General features: G+C 42.0%; 1 protein-coding gene across 5 annotated transcripts in view; it reads left to right on the forward strand.

Annotated features, from left to right (window-relative positions):
- Positions 1 to 12,499, forward strand: part of raraa (retinoic acid receptor, alpha a) — a 161,866-nt gene extending 149,367 nt beyond the window's left edge. For 3 of the 5 annotated variants that reach the window (XM_036573191.1, XM_036573193.1, XM_036573195.1), the window contains 5 exons: positions 7,725 to 7,885; positions 8,871 to 9,047; positions 10,320 to 10,524; positions 11,134 to 11,292; positions 11,439 to 12,499. In XM_036573191.1, coding sequence (XP_036429084.1) covers positions 7,725 to 7,885; positions 8,871 to 9,047; positions 10,320 to 10,524; positions 11,134 to 11,292; positions 11,439 to 11,641 — 905 coding nt within the window. In that variant the 3' untranslated portion in view covers positions 11,642 to 12,499. The remainder of the gene's footprint in view (positions 1 to 7,724; positions 7,886 to 8,870; positions 9,048 to 10,319; positions 10,525 to 11,133; positions 11,293 to 11,438) is intronic. The other 2 variants (XM_036573192.1, XM_036573194.1) reach the window with 1 other exon arrangement.
- The last annotated feature ends 1,594 nt before the right edge of the window (positions 12,500 to 14,093 follow it).

Consider the following 14,093-nt stretch of genomic DNA (forward strand, 5'->3'; position numbering starts at 1 on the left):
AGTCAGTCGGTTAGTGAGCGAGTCAGTGAGTGAGTCGATGAGTGAATGGGCAAGTCAGTGAGTCAGTAAGTTAATGAGTGAGTCAATCAATTGATGAGTCAGTGAGTCTGTTCTTTAGTGAGTCAGTCATTGAATGAGTCAGTCGCTACGTCAGTAAGTTAATGAGTGAATCAATCAGTCAATGCGTCAATGATCGTCAGTGAGTCAATCAGTCAGTGATTTAGCGAGTGAGTTGGCAAATCAGAGTTGGTGAGTGAATCGGCAGGTCAGTGAGAGAGTCGGTCAGTGAGTCAAGAAGTTAATGATTGAGTCAATTAGTCGATGAGTCAGAGATTCAGTCAATGATTTAGCGAGTGAGTTGGTGAGTCAGTGAGTGAGTTGGTGAATCGGCAGGTCAATGTGTGAGTCAGTAAGTAAAAGATTGAGTCAGTCAGTCAACGAGTCAGTGAGACAATCAGTCAGTGATTTAGCGAGTGAGTCTGCGAGTCAGTGAGTGAGTCGGTGAATGAATCGGCAAGTCAATGAGTGAGTCAGTAAGTTAAAGATTGAGTCGGTTAGTCAGTGAGTCAATCAGTGAGTCGGTCTGTTGGTGAGTCAGTGAGTCATTCAATGAATGAGTCAGTCAGTGAGTCACTCGGTGACTACCCCAAAAAAAACAATGTATTTTGTTTTCATTGTCTGTATTCCACTATTTTGTAGTTACATCAGGGTGTGTTTCAAACTGATTCTGAATCATATTAAATGAATCATTCTGAATTGTGAGTTGTGGTAATGACAGAGATTCAGTGATGAACTGATTCGACTCCTTAAGAGTCCTGATCATAAATTCTCTGTGAGGTCAGAGATTCACTCCTTTAGGGTTCTTTATGTTGTGCTGTGTATGTGTGCATGTGTATTCTCTGTGTGTGTGTGTGTGTGTGTGTGCGCATGTCTGTTGGAGAGCCGGACAGTCCGCTCAGACAGAGTTAAGCATATGGGGTCAGCGGGTTGCCGTGGCGATGAACAGTCCCCTGGCGGACGTTATGTCGACCTTGTTCCCATGGACATGGCTCAGTGACTGTGCCAGAGAGTAGCAGGGGAAGCCCGAGAGAAAACACAAACACACACACACACACACACACACACACACACACACACACACGTACAGTGTGCAGCTACAGTGACAGTAAATAACCTCACTGGTCCACTAAACTAGTGCACAGTTACTGTAGGTCAGCTGTTGCTGCACAAATGACATCCCCTCAGAATCTGTTCAAAAATTAATTTTTATGAACAAATATTTAGGGTGGGAACTGCTGATGTCCAGTACTTTTAAAGTACATATCTGCCAGTATTGATGCACTAATTTTTAAAATTTTGTAAACTGAAACTACATCCACCTGTATTAGCAGCACTGATATAAAGCTACGTTCACATTACCAGGCTGAAGTGGCACAAATCCGATTTTTTGCCCTAATGTGACTCAGACCTGATGTTTTCAAGGCTGTGTGGACACACAAATCTGATCTTTTCAAATCCGACCTGAGCCACTTTCATATGTGGCCCTAGATCGGATACATATCCGATTCCAGGCCATGTGACCTTAATGTGACGCTCAGATCGGAATTCATGTGCTCTTTTTCCACTGCGTGTGCTCCATCATTCAGCGTTACCATGGCAGCAGCGCCGAACAGACGTTAAAGCCTGTAAACGGTGGAAAAGCAGCTCATCTCACCTTTTTCTCCTTCGTCTCGCTCTAATAATGAAGCTGAGAGCTGAACAGAGTTAATTATCTTCACAGTGAGGCTCGTTCTGCTCGTTAGTTTGTGCTGATGATGGTCGTGATTCATTCACGTGACGTTACTGAGTAGGATGAGCTCATGAGGGTCATTTTAGGACGCCAGTTCGTCACATTAATGACAGATTTGAGTCACTTACCTAAACGAGTGTGAACCATCGAGTCAGAGAGATCAGATTTGAGCGACGAGGCTTGTAATGTGAACGTAGCCTAACACTGGTCCATAGAGGGTTATGAGTGCATTAAAACAACTGAAATACAGATATTTTAGCACAATTATCCTGAACATTCTGCTCCTCTGGATTAAAATAAATACATCGTCAAATGTCAATTTGAGTCTGAACATCTGTCAAACGGCAACGACCGTTTTAAACACAATTATCTGCTGATATCGATATGATTCGTTATATACATATTACACATCCATGACTAAAATTCAGTTCATATTTTAAATAAAAACAAAATAAGGTATGAAAACATTACTGAATTTGCTACGATAAGGCAGGACGGTCTTCTTCATGGTGTCCTCAAGGCCGACGCTTTAGCATTATCTAGAAAACAGTTGCTAGCCTAGTCAGTATTGGTCATATCATCACTGTCCGAAAAAACCCAGGTATCTCATTTTTTTGCGATTTTTAGTTTTCTGCCTTATTTCAGCTTTTCTTTACATTGTGTGGAAGTTTCATGGCGATTGGACCAATAGAAATGCTCTAAAATTGCTTCAAATAAAATCTCTTTACATTAAATTACATGGAAAGCAAAGAACGTTGTTGCCCTCTCCTGTAAAGTGAGCAATTTTGAGACGCTTGTTTTTCTTTTGACTGTGATTATACAAAAGTTTACGCACCCCTGGTCAAATGGCATGTTTTGTTGATTTTCTAGTGCAGTTCTGGGAGACGGAGATGGAAACTGAAACTGCGGAGCGATGATGTGCTGTTAAACAGCAGGGGGCGCCATATTTTTAAGTTTCAGTTTGTCACACATCATTTTTGTTTTGACGTTTGCTGTAGCCGTCTGGGTAACGAACTTTTTATAGCATTATTTTCATTGTGTTTACATTTTCCCTTACGAAGTCGTGAAGTGTGAAAAAACACGTTATAAGCCATCACGTTTTTTCCGCGTATGTGATAGCACAGTTTTAACGTGAATTTTGGAAAAATCATGTTTTTTTCCACGTGAAATTCATGCGACTTTTTTATAAGGGTCAGCTGTCTGTATAGTTGGTTGCTTGGTAAACATATACAACTGATTATGGACCTCGATCAAATAGTTTAGTATATCTTATCTCGAGATAAGATCAGATATATTTCCTAAATTAAGATCAGATTTGCTTCTGTAATATGAAAATCTTATCTTGACCTTGTCAGATCTTAACCGAGGACGGCCTCGGATCTCATATGACTGAAAGTAACTGCCCAGTGATGTTGGCAAGATAGCCGCTGAGTGGACAGACTTGTTTATAATTGTTATAGTCTGTTAACGACAGATATTAATTAATGGCCAGATCCTCTTTATTCTTTGTACTAAAACATAGCAGAGCTGCAAGGCGGGGGGTTTCTAATAAAGTGGCCAGTGAGTGTGTACAGACAAAGGCTACAGCCGACACACACCCGCTTGGTCTCCAGGCGAGCTGTGAGGGGAGGGGGGAGGGGGGGATGGAGGGATGGTGAAAAAGAGGTGAGAACATTGACGTTTTTATCTTTCCATTGGATTTCATCTGCGTGATGGACGACCTGCCAGCATTTTAATTTTCTCCTCACAAATTACAGCCGTCAACACTCGCGCACTCGCGCACTCGCGCACACACTCGCTCATATGAAGAAACGTTCTGCTGTAGAAAACTGCACTTACGGATCTGCAGCTCACAGATATGGAGACACAACGTTTCTCTCGCTCTGTTTTCTCATACGTTACGGACAGTGTGGTGTTATCTGCTGGGTAGTGATGGGAAGTTGGGGGTGCTGAAATTTCAAGCAGTGTATTTGTGATATATGCAGTGACATCATTTTTGGATCATTCAGATCAAATAGAACATCATATCATATCTCAAGTCAATTTTGTGACACTGTCTGTGTTTATATGCAAAGATTTAATCCGATCTGATTGAATACGTTCCGATTACAGATTAAGACTGAGGTGTTTATTCTCACTCTACTCAACAATCTGATGAAAATCTCCATTTACATGCTCACTACAAGTAATCTGATCCAGAATTACCTGCATGTGTAGAGAACCACTTAGTGTAGACGTTACCATGACAACCAGCATCACGTGAGTCCAGTCAGAGTGAGATGAGCAGCAGTGAGCAGCGCTTGTGTTTTTAATTCCTTTAAAATGATGTCAGACTCAGGAAAACGTCCTTCACATGTCCTTATTAAAGAAGGCCGAGAGGAAGACGTCGTGTTCTGAGACACATAAGCTGGACGTCCGTCCCACCGCCGTCTTTTAAAGATCAGAGCATAAACTTCGTCTCCTCTGCAGACCAGTTTCTGCTCCGCCATGTTGAACGGTATAAACTTTCACTATGATGCAACGAACATGATCAGAACGGACTTAAACTTTCCGATAGGGAATGTAATCAGATACAGGCGTTTACACGGATATTATTCTTCTATTTAACAGATTATTTACAGGATTACCCACCTCGATCAGTCGGATAGAAATTGTATCGGTTTTAATCGGACTCTGTTCCGATTGAGGTGTTTACATGGACGTCTTCTATTCTGATTGAGCTATTAGTCGGATTATTAACGGATTATTAGGCTGCATGTAAACGTGGCTACTGTTCTAACTGAACTGCTAACTCAGCAGCTAAACTAACTAAGCAGATAAAGCTCGAATAGGTGGGTATATTTACATGTGTTGGTTTTTATGGCATCACAAAATAATTTGAAACTAACTGTTTTTGCAGATTTCTGCTGGTAATGAACAGTATTTTTTAAAACTTTAGCAATGTTTACACACTGCATCAAACTCTTTTAACCGAAACAACAGAAACATTTATTTTTCCATAATATTGGGCCCTTCAAACAATCCTGAACCCCCCACACCCCCCCACCCCCCACACCCCCCGCTTCTCTGACTTCACCACAACCCTGCAGCAATGAGAAAATAAACCTCACACACACACACACACACAGACACACACACACACACACACACACACACACACAGACTCACACACACACACACACACACACTCCCCCCGGGTCTTTGTGTGTGACGGATGAAGCGACCAGGCTAATAGCGCTTTAATGGCTTCATTAAACTGTATGTGTGCAGCTTATGATCGCCACAGCGATCTGTCAGAGAGAGGGAGAGGGAGAGAGGGAGAGGGAGAGGGAGAGAGAGAGAAAAAGAAGAGATAAGATGATAAAAAATAGAGAGGGGTGGTGAGAAACGAAGAGAAAGAAAACAAGAGCGGGAGAGAGACAGAGAGGAGTGTGTGAGATAAGAGGTAAAAAACAGAGAAGAGGGATAGATAGAAAGAGGACAGAGAGTTGCAGAGGACCCTGTTTCATACAGAGAGAAGGGAGAGCGAGAGGACGAGAGAGAAAAAAGAGGAGGAGAAAGAGTTTGAGAGAAAGAGAGAAAGGAGAGCGAGAGGAAAGAGAAGAGGAAGAGAGAGAGAAAGAAAAGAGGGGAAGAAGGGAGAAAAGTCTTATATATGCCATAGTTTAATACAGAGAGAGAGAGAGAGAGAGTGGAGGAAAAGGAGGAGAGACAGAGAAAGAGAGAAAAGAGATGAAGAGAAAAAGGAGAAGGAGTGAGAAAAAGGGAGACAAAGAGGAGAAAAAGGGAGAGAGAAGTTAGAGATGGAGAAAGACAAACAATGCAGTAACACACACACACACACACACACACACACACACACACACACAGCACTGTGGAGACACCAGATTAGAGTTTGTGTGTGTGTGTTTGTGTTTGTGTGTGTGTGTGTGTGTGTGTGTGCGTGTGTGTGTGTGTGTGTGTGTGAGAGAGATTAGATTAGTTTTGGGGGGGTTTAATAAAAGAGTCAGTGATTTATCAGTGTTATATACAGCCAGCACTGATCACCCACCCACCTGGGGGAGAGGGCGGGGCTGGGGAGGTGAGAGGGTGGGGGCAGAGTCTGTTTGGGTGAAGTGATGGGAGGCAGAGGTAGAGTGTGTGTGTGTGTGTGTGTGTCTGTGTCTGTGTGTGTGTGTGTGTGTGTGTGTGTGTGTGTGTGTTTTAATAAATCCCTGCTGTCATCACACCTCCTCTCACACTTTCACTGACACGTCTGTCAACTAGAGCCGGCCAATACGGCAGAATGTGACATCACGATACTCAGGAAGCTTTTCACAACACATGATGTCACAATATTTATAATAATATTTGACATCTGATCAGTTTGAACAGACAAAGTAGAGCCACATCAAAAAACTCTGAATCCAGTTATAAATGTAACGTTCACACACTGTGCTGCACTAAATCCAGTTAAACAGGACTAATTATGCTCTTTTTAACCAAATATGCAGTTGTGAAGTGATTTAAGTAGAGATGAGACCCACGAAACACTCAGACAAGCATAGTGACTCATTTTGATGCGTTATGATGATAACGATGTTGTCATATTGCCCAGCTATACTGTTATTATCTGTTACAGTGTGAGTGACTGAGCTTCCACACATTAATCATATTCTGTTTACTGCACAGATGTTAAGGCCAGGCTACTCAAATTCATATACATTTAATATAAATCGTTTTTCTCCGTTTTGGCCTTGAATGTGTGCTGTTGAAAGCGCTCTGCGGGGCGCTGTGGTGTGGTCTGAGAGAATAGACGAGAGTCGCGCTGCTCTGATCTCAGCTTGTCTGGTTTGGATGTTGGATCTAATTTTTTGAAAACAGTGTAAAAATGCTGATGTGGATGGAAAGAGTTGTGAAAATTAACATGGGGGAACTTCCAGAAATGAAAATGCAAATGTGAACAGAACTTTTTGAAACCGGTGGCTTCCTGATATTCCCGAGTTATGTTTATACTCAGTGTTGTAACTACCTGAGACCACTTAGTGCAACACCTGCTCTCACGGAAATACAGCAGATCTGTCTTATGTGCAGTGTAGATATGCAAATATATACACTTCTATTTCTACTCTCTCATACTTTACTCTAACTTGTCTCATTTTTATTTCTGCCTTATTTATGTCTATTTTTATTTATATTTATATTTGTATTTCTATTTTTATTTCTGCTTAATTTATTTCTACTTTTATTTCTGCCTAATTTCTGTCTGTTTTTATTTCTATTTTTCTTCCTGTCTAATTTCTGTGTTTTTATTTATATTTTAATTTCTGCCTAATTTACGTCTATTTTTATTTCTATTTATATTTGTATTTCTATTTTTATTTCTGCTTAATTTATTTCTACTTTTATTTCTGCCTAGTTTATGTTTTTATTGCTATTTTTATTTCTGCCTTTTTTGTTTCTATTTTAATTTCTTCCTAATTTGTCTATTTTTATTTCTATTTTTCTTCCTGTCTAATTTCTGTGTTTTTATTTATATTTTAATTTCTGCCTAATTTATGTCTACTTTTATTTCTATTTTTATTTCTGCCTAATATTTGTAAGTTTCCTGCTGCTATAACACTGCAGTTTCCCTGCGGGATCAATAAAGTTCTGTCTATCTATTTATCTGTTAGTCCATCCATCCATCAAAAACACTAATGTGCCTAAAAAGCTTCTCGGAAACCAAGTGAAAATTCTAACGAGGGTCAAAAACGATTTAAAAGACTTTAAAACAGTAATGTTGATGGAAAAGTTCTGTATACAAACACAGCGTTTCTGTGGGGGGGAAAGTGCGCTTGAGTTTCTGTATCAGGTCATAGTTTTAGTGTGATTGATTATTTTGTGCATATCTTTGCCACTTCATGACTAACCTCTCTCTCTCTCTCTCTCTCTTTCTCTCCCTCGCTCTCTGCAGCAGTGAGGAATGACAGAAATAAGAAGAAGAAGGAGGAGAAGAAGACGGAGTGTTCAGAGAGTCTGACGCTCAGTCCTGACACGGAGCAGATGATCGACAGAGTGAGAAAAGCCCACCAGGACACTTTCCCCTCACTGTGTCAACTGGGGAAGTACACCACGGTCAGTTTGTGTGTGTGTGTGTGTGTGTGTGTGTGTGTGTGTGTGTGTGTAATAACACGAGAAATAGCAAAGAAAATTTACTGTTTTTCACCTGGATGGGATTCTTAGCTTTGGCTCAAGAGAGATAAAGAAATATATTCAAATAATCTTTAGATGAATTAAGATAAAACATAGATTATAAAATGTGCCATAATGTTTACACAAGACACGTTTTAGGTTCTGTCTTTTTCTCAGTGTGTTAAATTCAGCCAGTAAACAGTGATTGTGTATTTAAATGTGCAGAAGTGTGTTCACAGTAGAGGACGTGTTCACTTATTTACACTTAGAACATCAACAAAAACAGGGACTTTTATCAGGGGTGCCCAAACTTTTGCATACGACTCTGTAAGAAGCTGTTATACAAAATAATGGGATTAATTGGATGGGGTGGGGGGGGGGTGGTGGCTGTTGCTTAGGGACCCCTTAAATTCAGTAATGGCTCTGGGAAGTGGGGGTACTGAGGAGGCTGTAGACCCCCCCCCCCAATTCCCCCACCGTTTCATCGACTGTTATATCTCCCGCTCTGCGTCTGTCCCGGTGCTGAATCTCACTGTGTGACTGTCAGCGTGACACTTAATTACCGTGGCTCACATCAACAATCTGATTGGTCCCTGCTCAGTTCATTTGCATAAAGTTTGTCCGGAATGTGCCGTGCAGTCAGAGGTTTGACGTGTCAGTTGTGTGAATGTGTTGTCGTCTCTCGCCTCGTTATAGCACCGACATCCTCTGAGGTAAATTAGCAACGACAAAAAAAAATGCAAATCATTTTTTGTGATGTCATCGATCACGTCACTTATGCACTACGTACAGTTTTAGCACCTCCACTTTGAAACACCTTCCTGCGTCCCTGGTGTACGCTGGATTTTTCAAGAATATTTCCCTTTAAATGACATTGCTTAAGTGCTTAAATCTCTTTCTGTCTGTCTGTCTGTCTGTCTGTCTGTAGAGTAACAGTTCGGAGCGGAGGGTTTCTCTGGACGTTGATCTGTGGGATAAATTCAGTGAACTCTCCACTAAGTGCATCATTAAAACGGTGGAGTTCGCTAAGCAGCTGCCCGGCTTCACCACGCTGTCCATCGCTGACCAGATCACACTCCTCAAAGCCGCCTGCCTCGACATACTGGTGATTACAGCAGCTTTACCCTTCAGTAACAATAACAGTATTGACAACACATAAAACTGCATTATCACTGTGCCTTTGCTGTCTGATTTACATTATATAACTATTTAAATATCATTGCAGAAGTACACCGTCTGTGTTTACATGCAAAGATATTTTGCCGATCTGATTAAAAACGTTCCGATTATGGATTCAGACTGAGGTGTTTATTCTCACTCTACTCAACAATCTGATGGAAATCTCCATTTACATGCTCACTACAAGTAATCTGATCCAGAATTACCTGCATGCGTAGAGAACCACTTAGTGTAGACGTTACCATGACAACCAGCATCACGTGAGTCCAGTCAGAGTGAGATTAGCAGCAGTGAGCAGTGCTTGTGTTTTTAATTACTTTAAAATGATGTCAGACTCAGGAAAACGTCCTTCATATGTCCTTATTAAAGAAGGCCGAGAGGAAGATGTCGAGTTCTGAGACACATAAGCTGGACGTCCGTCCCACCGCCGCCTTTTAAAGATCAGAGCATAAACTTCGTCTCCTCTGCAGACCAGTTTCTGCTCCGCCATGTTGAACGGTATAAACTTTCACTATGACGCGACAAACATGATCAGAACGGACTTAAACTTTCCGATAGGGAATGTAATCAGATACAGGCGTTTACACAGATATTATTCTTCTATTTAACAGATTATTTACAGGATTACCCACCTTGTTCAATCGGATAGAAACTGTATTCCGAATGGCCTCAGTCAGAATAGTCCAGTCCGATTGAGGTGTTCACATGGACGTATTCTATTCCAATTGAGCTGTTAGTCTGATTATTGACGGATTATTAGGCTGCATGTAAACGTGGCTATTGTAATGAATGAACATTTACATTTAATCTGCGTTCTCTTTGAGTTTGCACTTCTTTTTCACGTTTCTAGTAGATATTTTTTCTCTCTGTAAAGCAAGAAAACCGTACTTGTATCATATTCAGATCAATGTAAAATATCTCCTCCTGTACATAGAAAGAAAGTACAGACTCTATACTTTCTACAAAAGTTGTAGGAGGTGAAGAAAAACATAAAGCGATCAACTCAGAACAGTCTGACATATGCTGACCCTTACTGACCGTCAGTCACTATTATTAGCATTCTGTTGCATTTTTATGAAAGTGTCCCTTCAAACCTCAGAAGTCTCAGATATTGTCTTGTTCTAACGTTGTTACATTCAATTTATGTTGTTTTTCAATCATTATTTAACTACATTTTTTGGTTTTGTTGCTGTTGTAGATTTTGCGGATCTGTACGCGCTACACACCGGAGCAGGACACCATGACGTTTTCGGACGGTCTGACGCTGAACCGGACGCAGATGCACAATGCCGGTTTTGGGCCACTCACTGACCTGGTGTTCGCCTTCGCCAACCAGCTTCTGCCGCTGGAGATGGACGACGCTGAGACGGGGCTCTTGAGCGCCATCTGCCTGCTGTGTGGAGGTCAGACACACACACACTGTCCAGACTGCAAGCTTTCACACTCACTGGCCACTTTATCAGAAACCCCTCTCTTTTAGCTCCACCTTGCTGGTGTACAGTTAAAGAGCTGTAGCTCATCTGTTGATGCACAGTTTGTGTTAGCCATCCTCCTAGTCCTTCATTAGTGGTCAGTTTCTAACCACAGAGCCGCTTTTGGATATTTTTCGGTGGTGGTCCACTCTCAATCTAGCAGCAACACTGCAGTGTCCGATACACTCGTACCAGCACCATACACACTACTATGTTAGGGTCACTGCTGTGCTGAGCACCCAAACAATATCTTGACAACAGCAGCCTTGTTGTCAGAAACTGACCAGTGATGCATGAAGTGTGGAGGGCTAATGTTGAGCAGCAAAAGATGGGCTACAATTGTCTGTAACTGTAGATCAATGTAGTGGAACTATTAGGTCAGTGAAGCTCACAGAACGTGGAAGTACATGGTTTCTAACTGGATAACTGGCGCCATCTAGTGGCAGCATTGCAAACTCTTCATTCAAGAATGACGTGCCACACAGTGTGGAGCTGGTCCAGACTGTGGGTTAACGTGTGTGTGTGTGTGTGTGCGCGCAGACCGGCAGGACCTCGAAGAGGCCGATAAAGTGGACGTCCTGCAGGAGCCGCTGCTGGAGGCTTTGAAGCTGTATGTGAGGAGGAGGAGACCACACAAACCACACATGTTCCCCAAAATGCTCATGAAAATCACTGACCTGAGGAGCATCAGCGCCAAGGGTAAGAGAAACACACCCCTACACACACACACACACACACACACACACACACACACACACACACACAAAAAGTAAAAAAAAGTAAAATAAAATATAATATGAAAAAAAAGAAAAGTAGAGTAAAAAATAACATTTTCTCTCTTTCAGGTGCGGAGCGTGTGATCACTCTGAAGATGGAAATTCCCGGCTCCATGCCACCACTAATCCAGGAGATGTTGGAGAATTCCGAGGGTCTGGAGAGTTCAGGGAGCGGAGCCTCGTCTCGTCCCACCGGCGCTCCGCCCGGCAGCTGTAGCCCTTCCCTCTCTCCAAGCTCTGCCCAAAGCAGCCCGCCCACACACTCACCCTGACCACCGCCGTCGCCACGGCAACAGCCGCCTACCAACTACTGTGTTCCCTCAAACACGCCCCACACACACTGAGCGGCCCAAGTGGACCCGAGCGGAGCCGTTTGGTTCTTCCTCCTGCTCTCCCTCTATCCTCCTGTGGGGCGGCGCCAAGTCCTTCATCTCTCCCTCTCTCGCACTCTGCCTCTCTCGCTCTGCACGCTCGTCTGACGAAAGGCTCGCCGGACGACCGGAGGGACGAACGCCGAAGCAAAAGAGAAGTGAACGCGTTTGAGGATAAAACGGCAATTCTAGGGGTCCAAGCACCCCGACGAGCGCGAGACGCAAAGAGGAGAAGGTGTGTGTGAGGACTAACAGGACAAACAGGACAGACTCAGAGAACCCGTGTGAACTTTTCTGCTTTTCTTTTCTTGTTTTTATTTTTATTTTAATTTTTTTTGTTTTGTTAATTTTTTTTTCTCACTCGGACACCTCAGGCCTGGACTGCAGATAAATGATTGAGCTGGCCTGACCTTTTCCAACTTCCAAGAGACAGATTTTTTACGAAAAAAAATATATATATAAATATATATAGAGAGAAAAGCAGGAATGATTGTGATCAAGTTAAAAAACAGAAAAACAAAAAGAAGTGGACTCCGATAGTAGATGTGGTTGAATTTCTTCACTGAGGTTTTTTTCTCTTTTTATGACCATTAGAGGAGAAGAAAAAAAAATGAAGAGAGATTTTGTTGTTTATTGCCGACTGTTGATGATGATGATGATGATGTTTTTCATGGAAACAAAAACATTGGAAAAAAAATTAATTTACACTCACATAAATTGTGCACAAAAGAAATGACATAAACTGTGGTCAAAAAATAAGATCTGCGTCTGTTGTTTGTCTGATTGCTTTGGTAACACTAACATTGAAATAACATCATAACAATAGAACTAGAACTACAGTAGAGCTAAAGCAATAATGACGCAGGTGTGATCTGATATTCCGTGAGGTTTTAAAGGGACTCTGTCCAAAATCAAACCCCTCTGTTGTGCACATGCTAACATCCTAGTGCAAAGTGTGACTTACTGCGAAATATAAAAATGATCACTGTGTTGCTAAAACATGCAGGTAGCATGGATGTCGTTATATATTCTATTTATAAGAAAATTCAAGATTAACAGTATTTTAGCAATAAAAGTTAGGGATGCATCTAGGGCTGGGCGATAAAACGGTAACGATAATTATCGCGATATAACTTTTCTATGATAGAGCGATAAAAAAGGTTCGATAAGTTTTCGATATAATACACCATTCTCACACTTCCACGTTCTAGCGAAAGCCTTGGTGGCATTTTCTGCTGCAAGGAAAGCGACACTGCTCTCGCAACGAGACGGTGCACTTCCGAGTTTTTCAACATGATTAGAGAGGGAGGGGGCCACGAGTAAAAAAACGGTTGCCAAATATACTTTAGCAACATCTGAAACGTGGAGTTATACAGTCCCTGTTTGAGTGGAGCAACCGGCGATCTGTTCTCCTGTGACCGAGTGTGAGTGACGAGGTCAGTGGTGTAACTGTACTGTCCTACAGCGAACTCACTACTTTCCTAACATCCTAACAAGCTTTAGTAGCGTTAAATCACGTCTGCTCCTCTCAACTACAGCGCTGTTACAGCGCCCAGTCATATTTTAGTATTAGTGCATTCACAAGTAACAAAAGTGAAAGAAAAGTGGGTTCATGTAAATTACAGCCCTGATTTAAACGAAAGTAAACCGAGGAAGCTGTGAGGCATTGGAGAGCGGGAGATCGCTAGGTTTCCAGGCTAGCTGTTTTTAGCAGCTGGCTAAATTGAAGCGGCGCTCCGTCACTCCACAACACGGAGAACTGATGATACGGTAGATCAAACACGACACAAAAGCAGTTTAAATGTACCTAAAAGGACGACTCCGTTTGTCTGGTGTTGATATGTTGCGCTTCACCCCTTAAACTACTAAGATAGTATAGAGAAATCCAGTCGTCGTTAGCTGGTGTCTGAATACTGTGATATGCTCTGACATAAGTAAGGCGGTGGGATCCATCACTGATGTACCGAGCCAGATAATGTTCGCTGTTTGTACTAAGTTGACGTTGTTGCGAAACTAAATAGTTTCAGCACTGTTGTTGGCCACTTGTTTAGCATTTGTAACAGGGTAGCCGAGCACTCGTCACCAGACAGCTAAAAATAATCTTTTCTTTCGTAAATTATGAATATTACAAAAACTGCGGCTGTGCCTTTCCAGCTGGTAAAAACAGCTCACCAGACACTTTCTCCCACTCTCCCATAACAGATTTGTGAAATGTTCCACTGTTTGCCGAGTGTTTGTCATGTTCTGACCATAAAGGATAGTTTAAAACAGCAATTAACAACTCAGCCTTCAGACTAGAGAGAAATAATGATTTGACGGTTATCATGATATGTATCGATATCGAACAATATGA

The sequence above is a fragment of the Colossoma macropomum genome, unplaced genomic scaffold, assembly GCF_904425465.1.
Source record: "Colossoma macropomum unplaced genomic scaffold, Colossoma_macropomum, whole genome shotgun sequence".
Taxonomy (NCBI): Eukaryota; Metazoa; Chordata; class Actinopteri; order Characiformes; family Serrasalmidae; genus Colossoma; species Colossoma macropomum.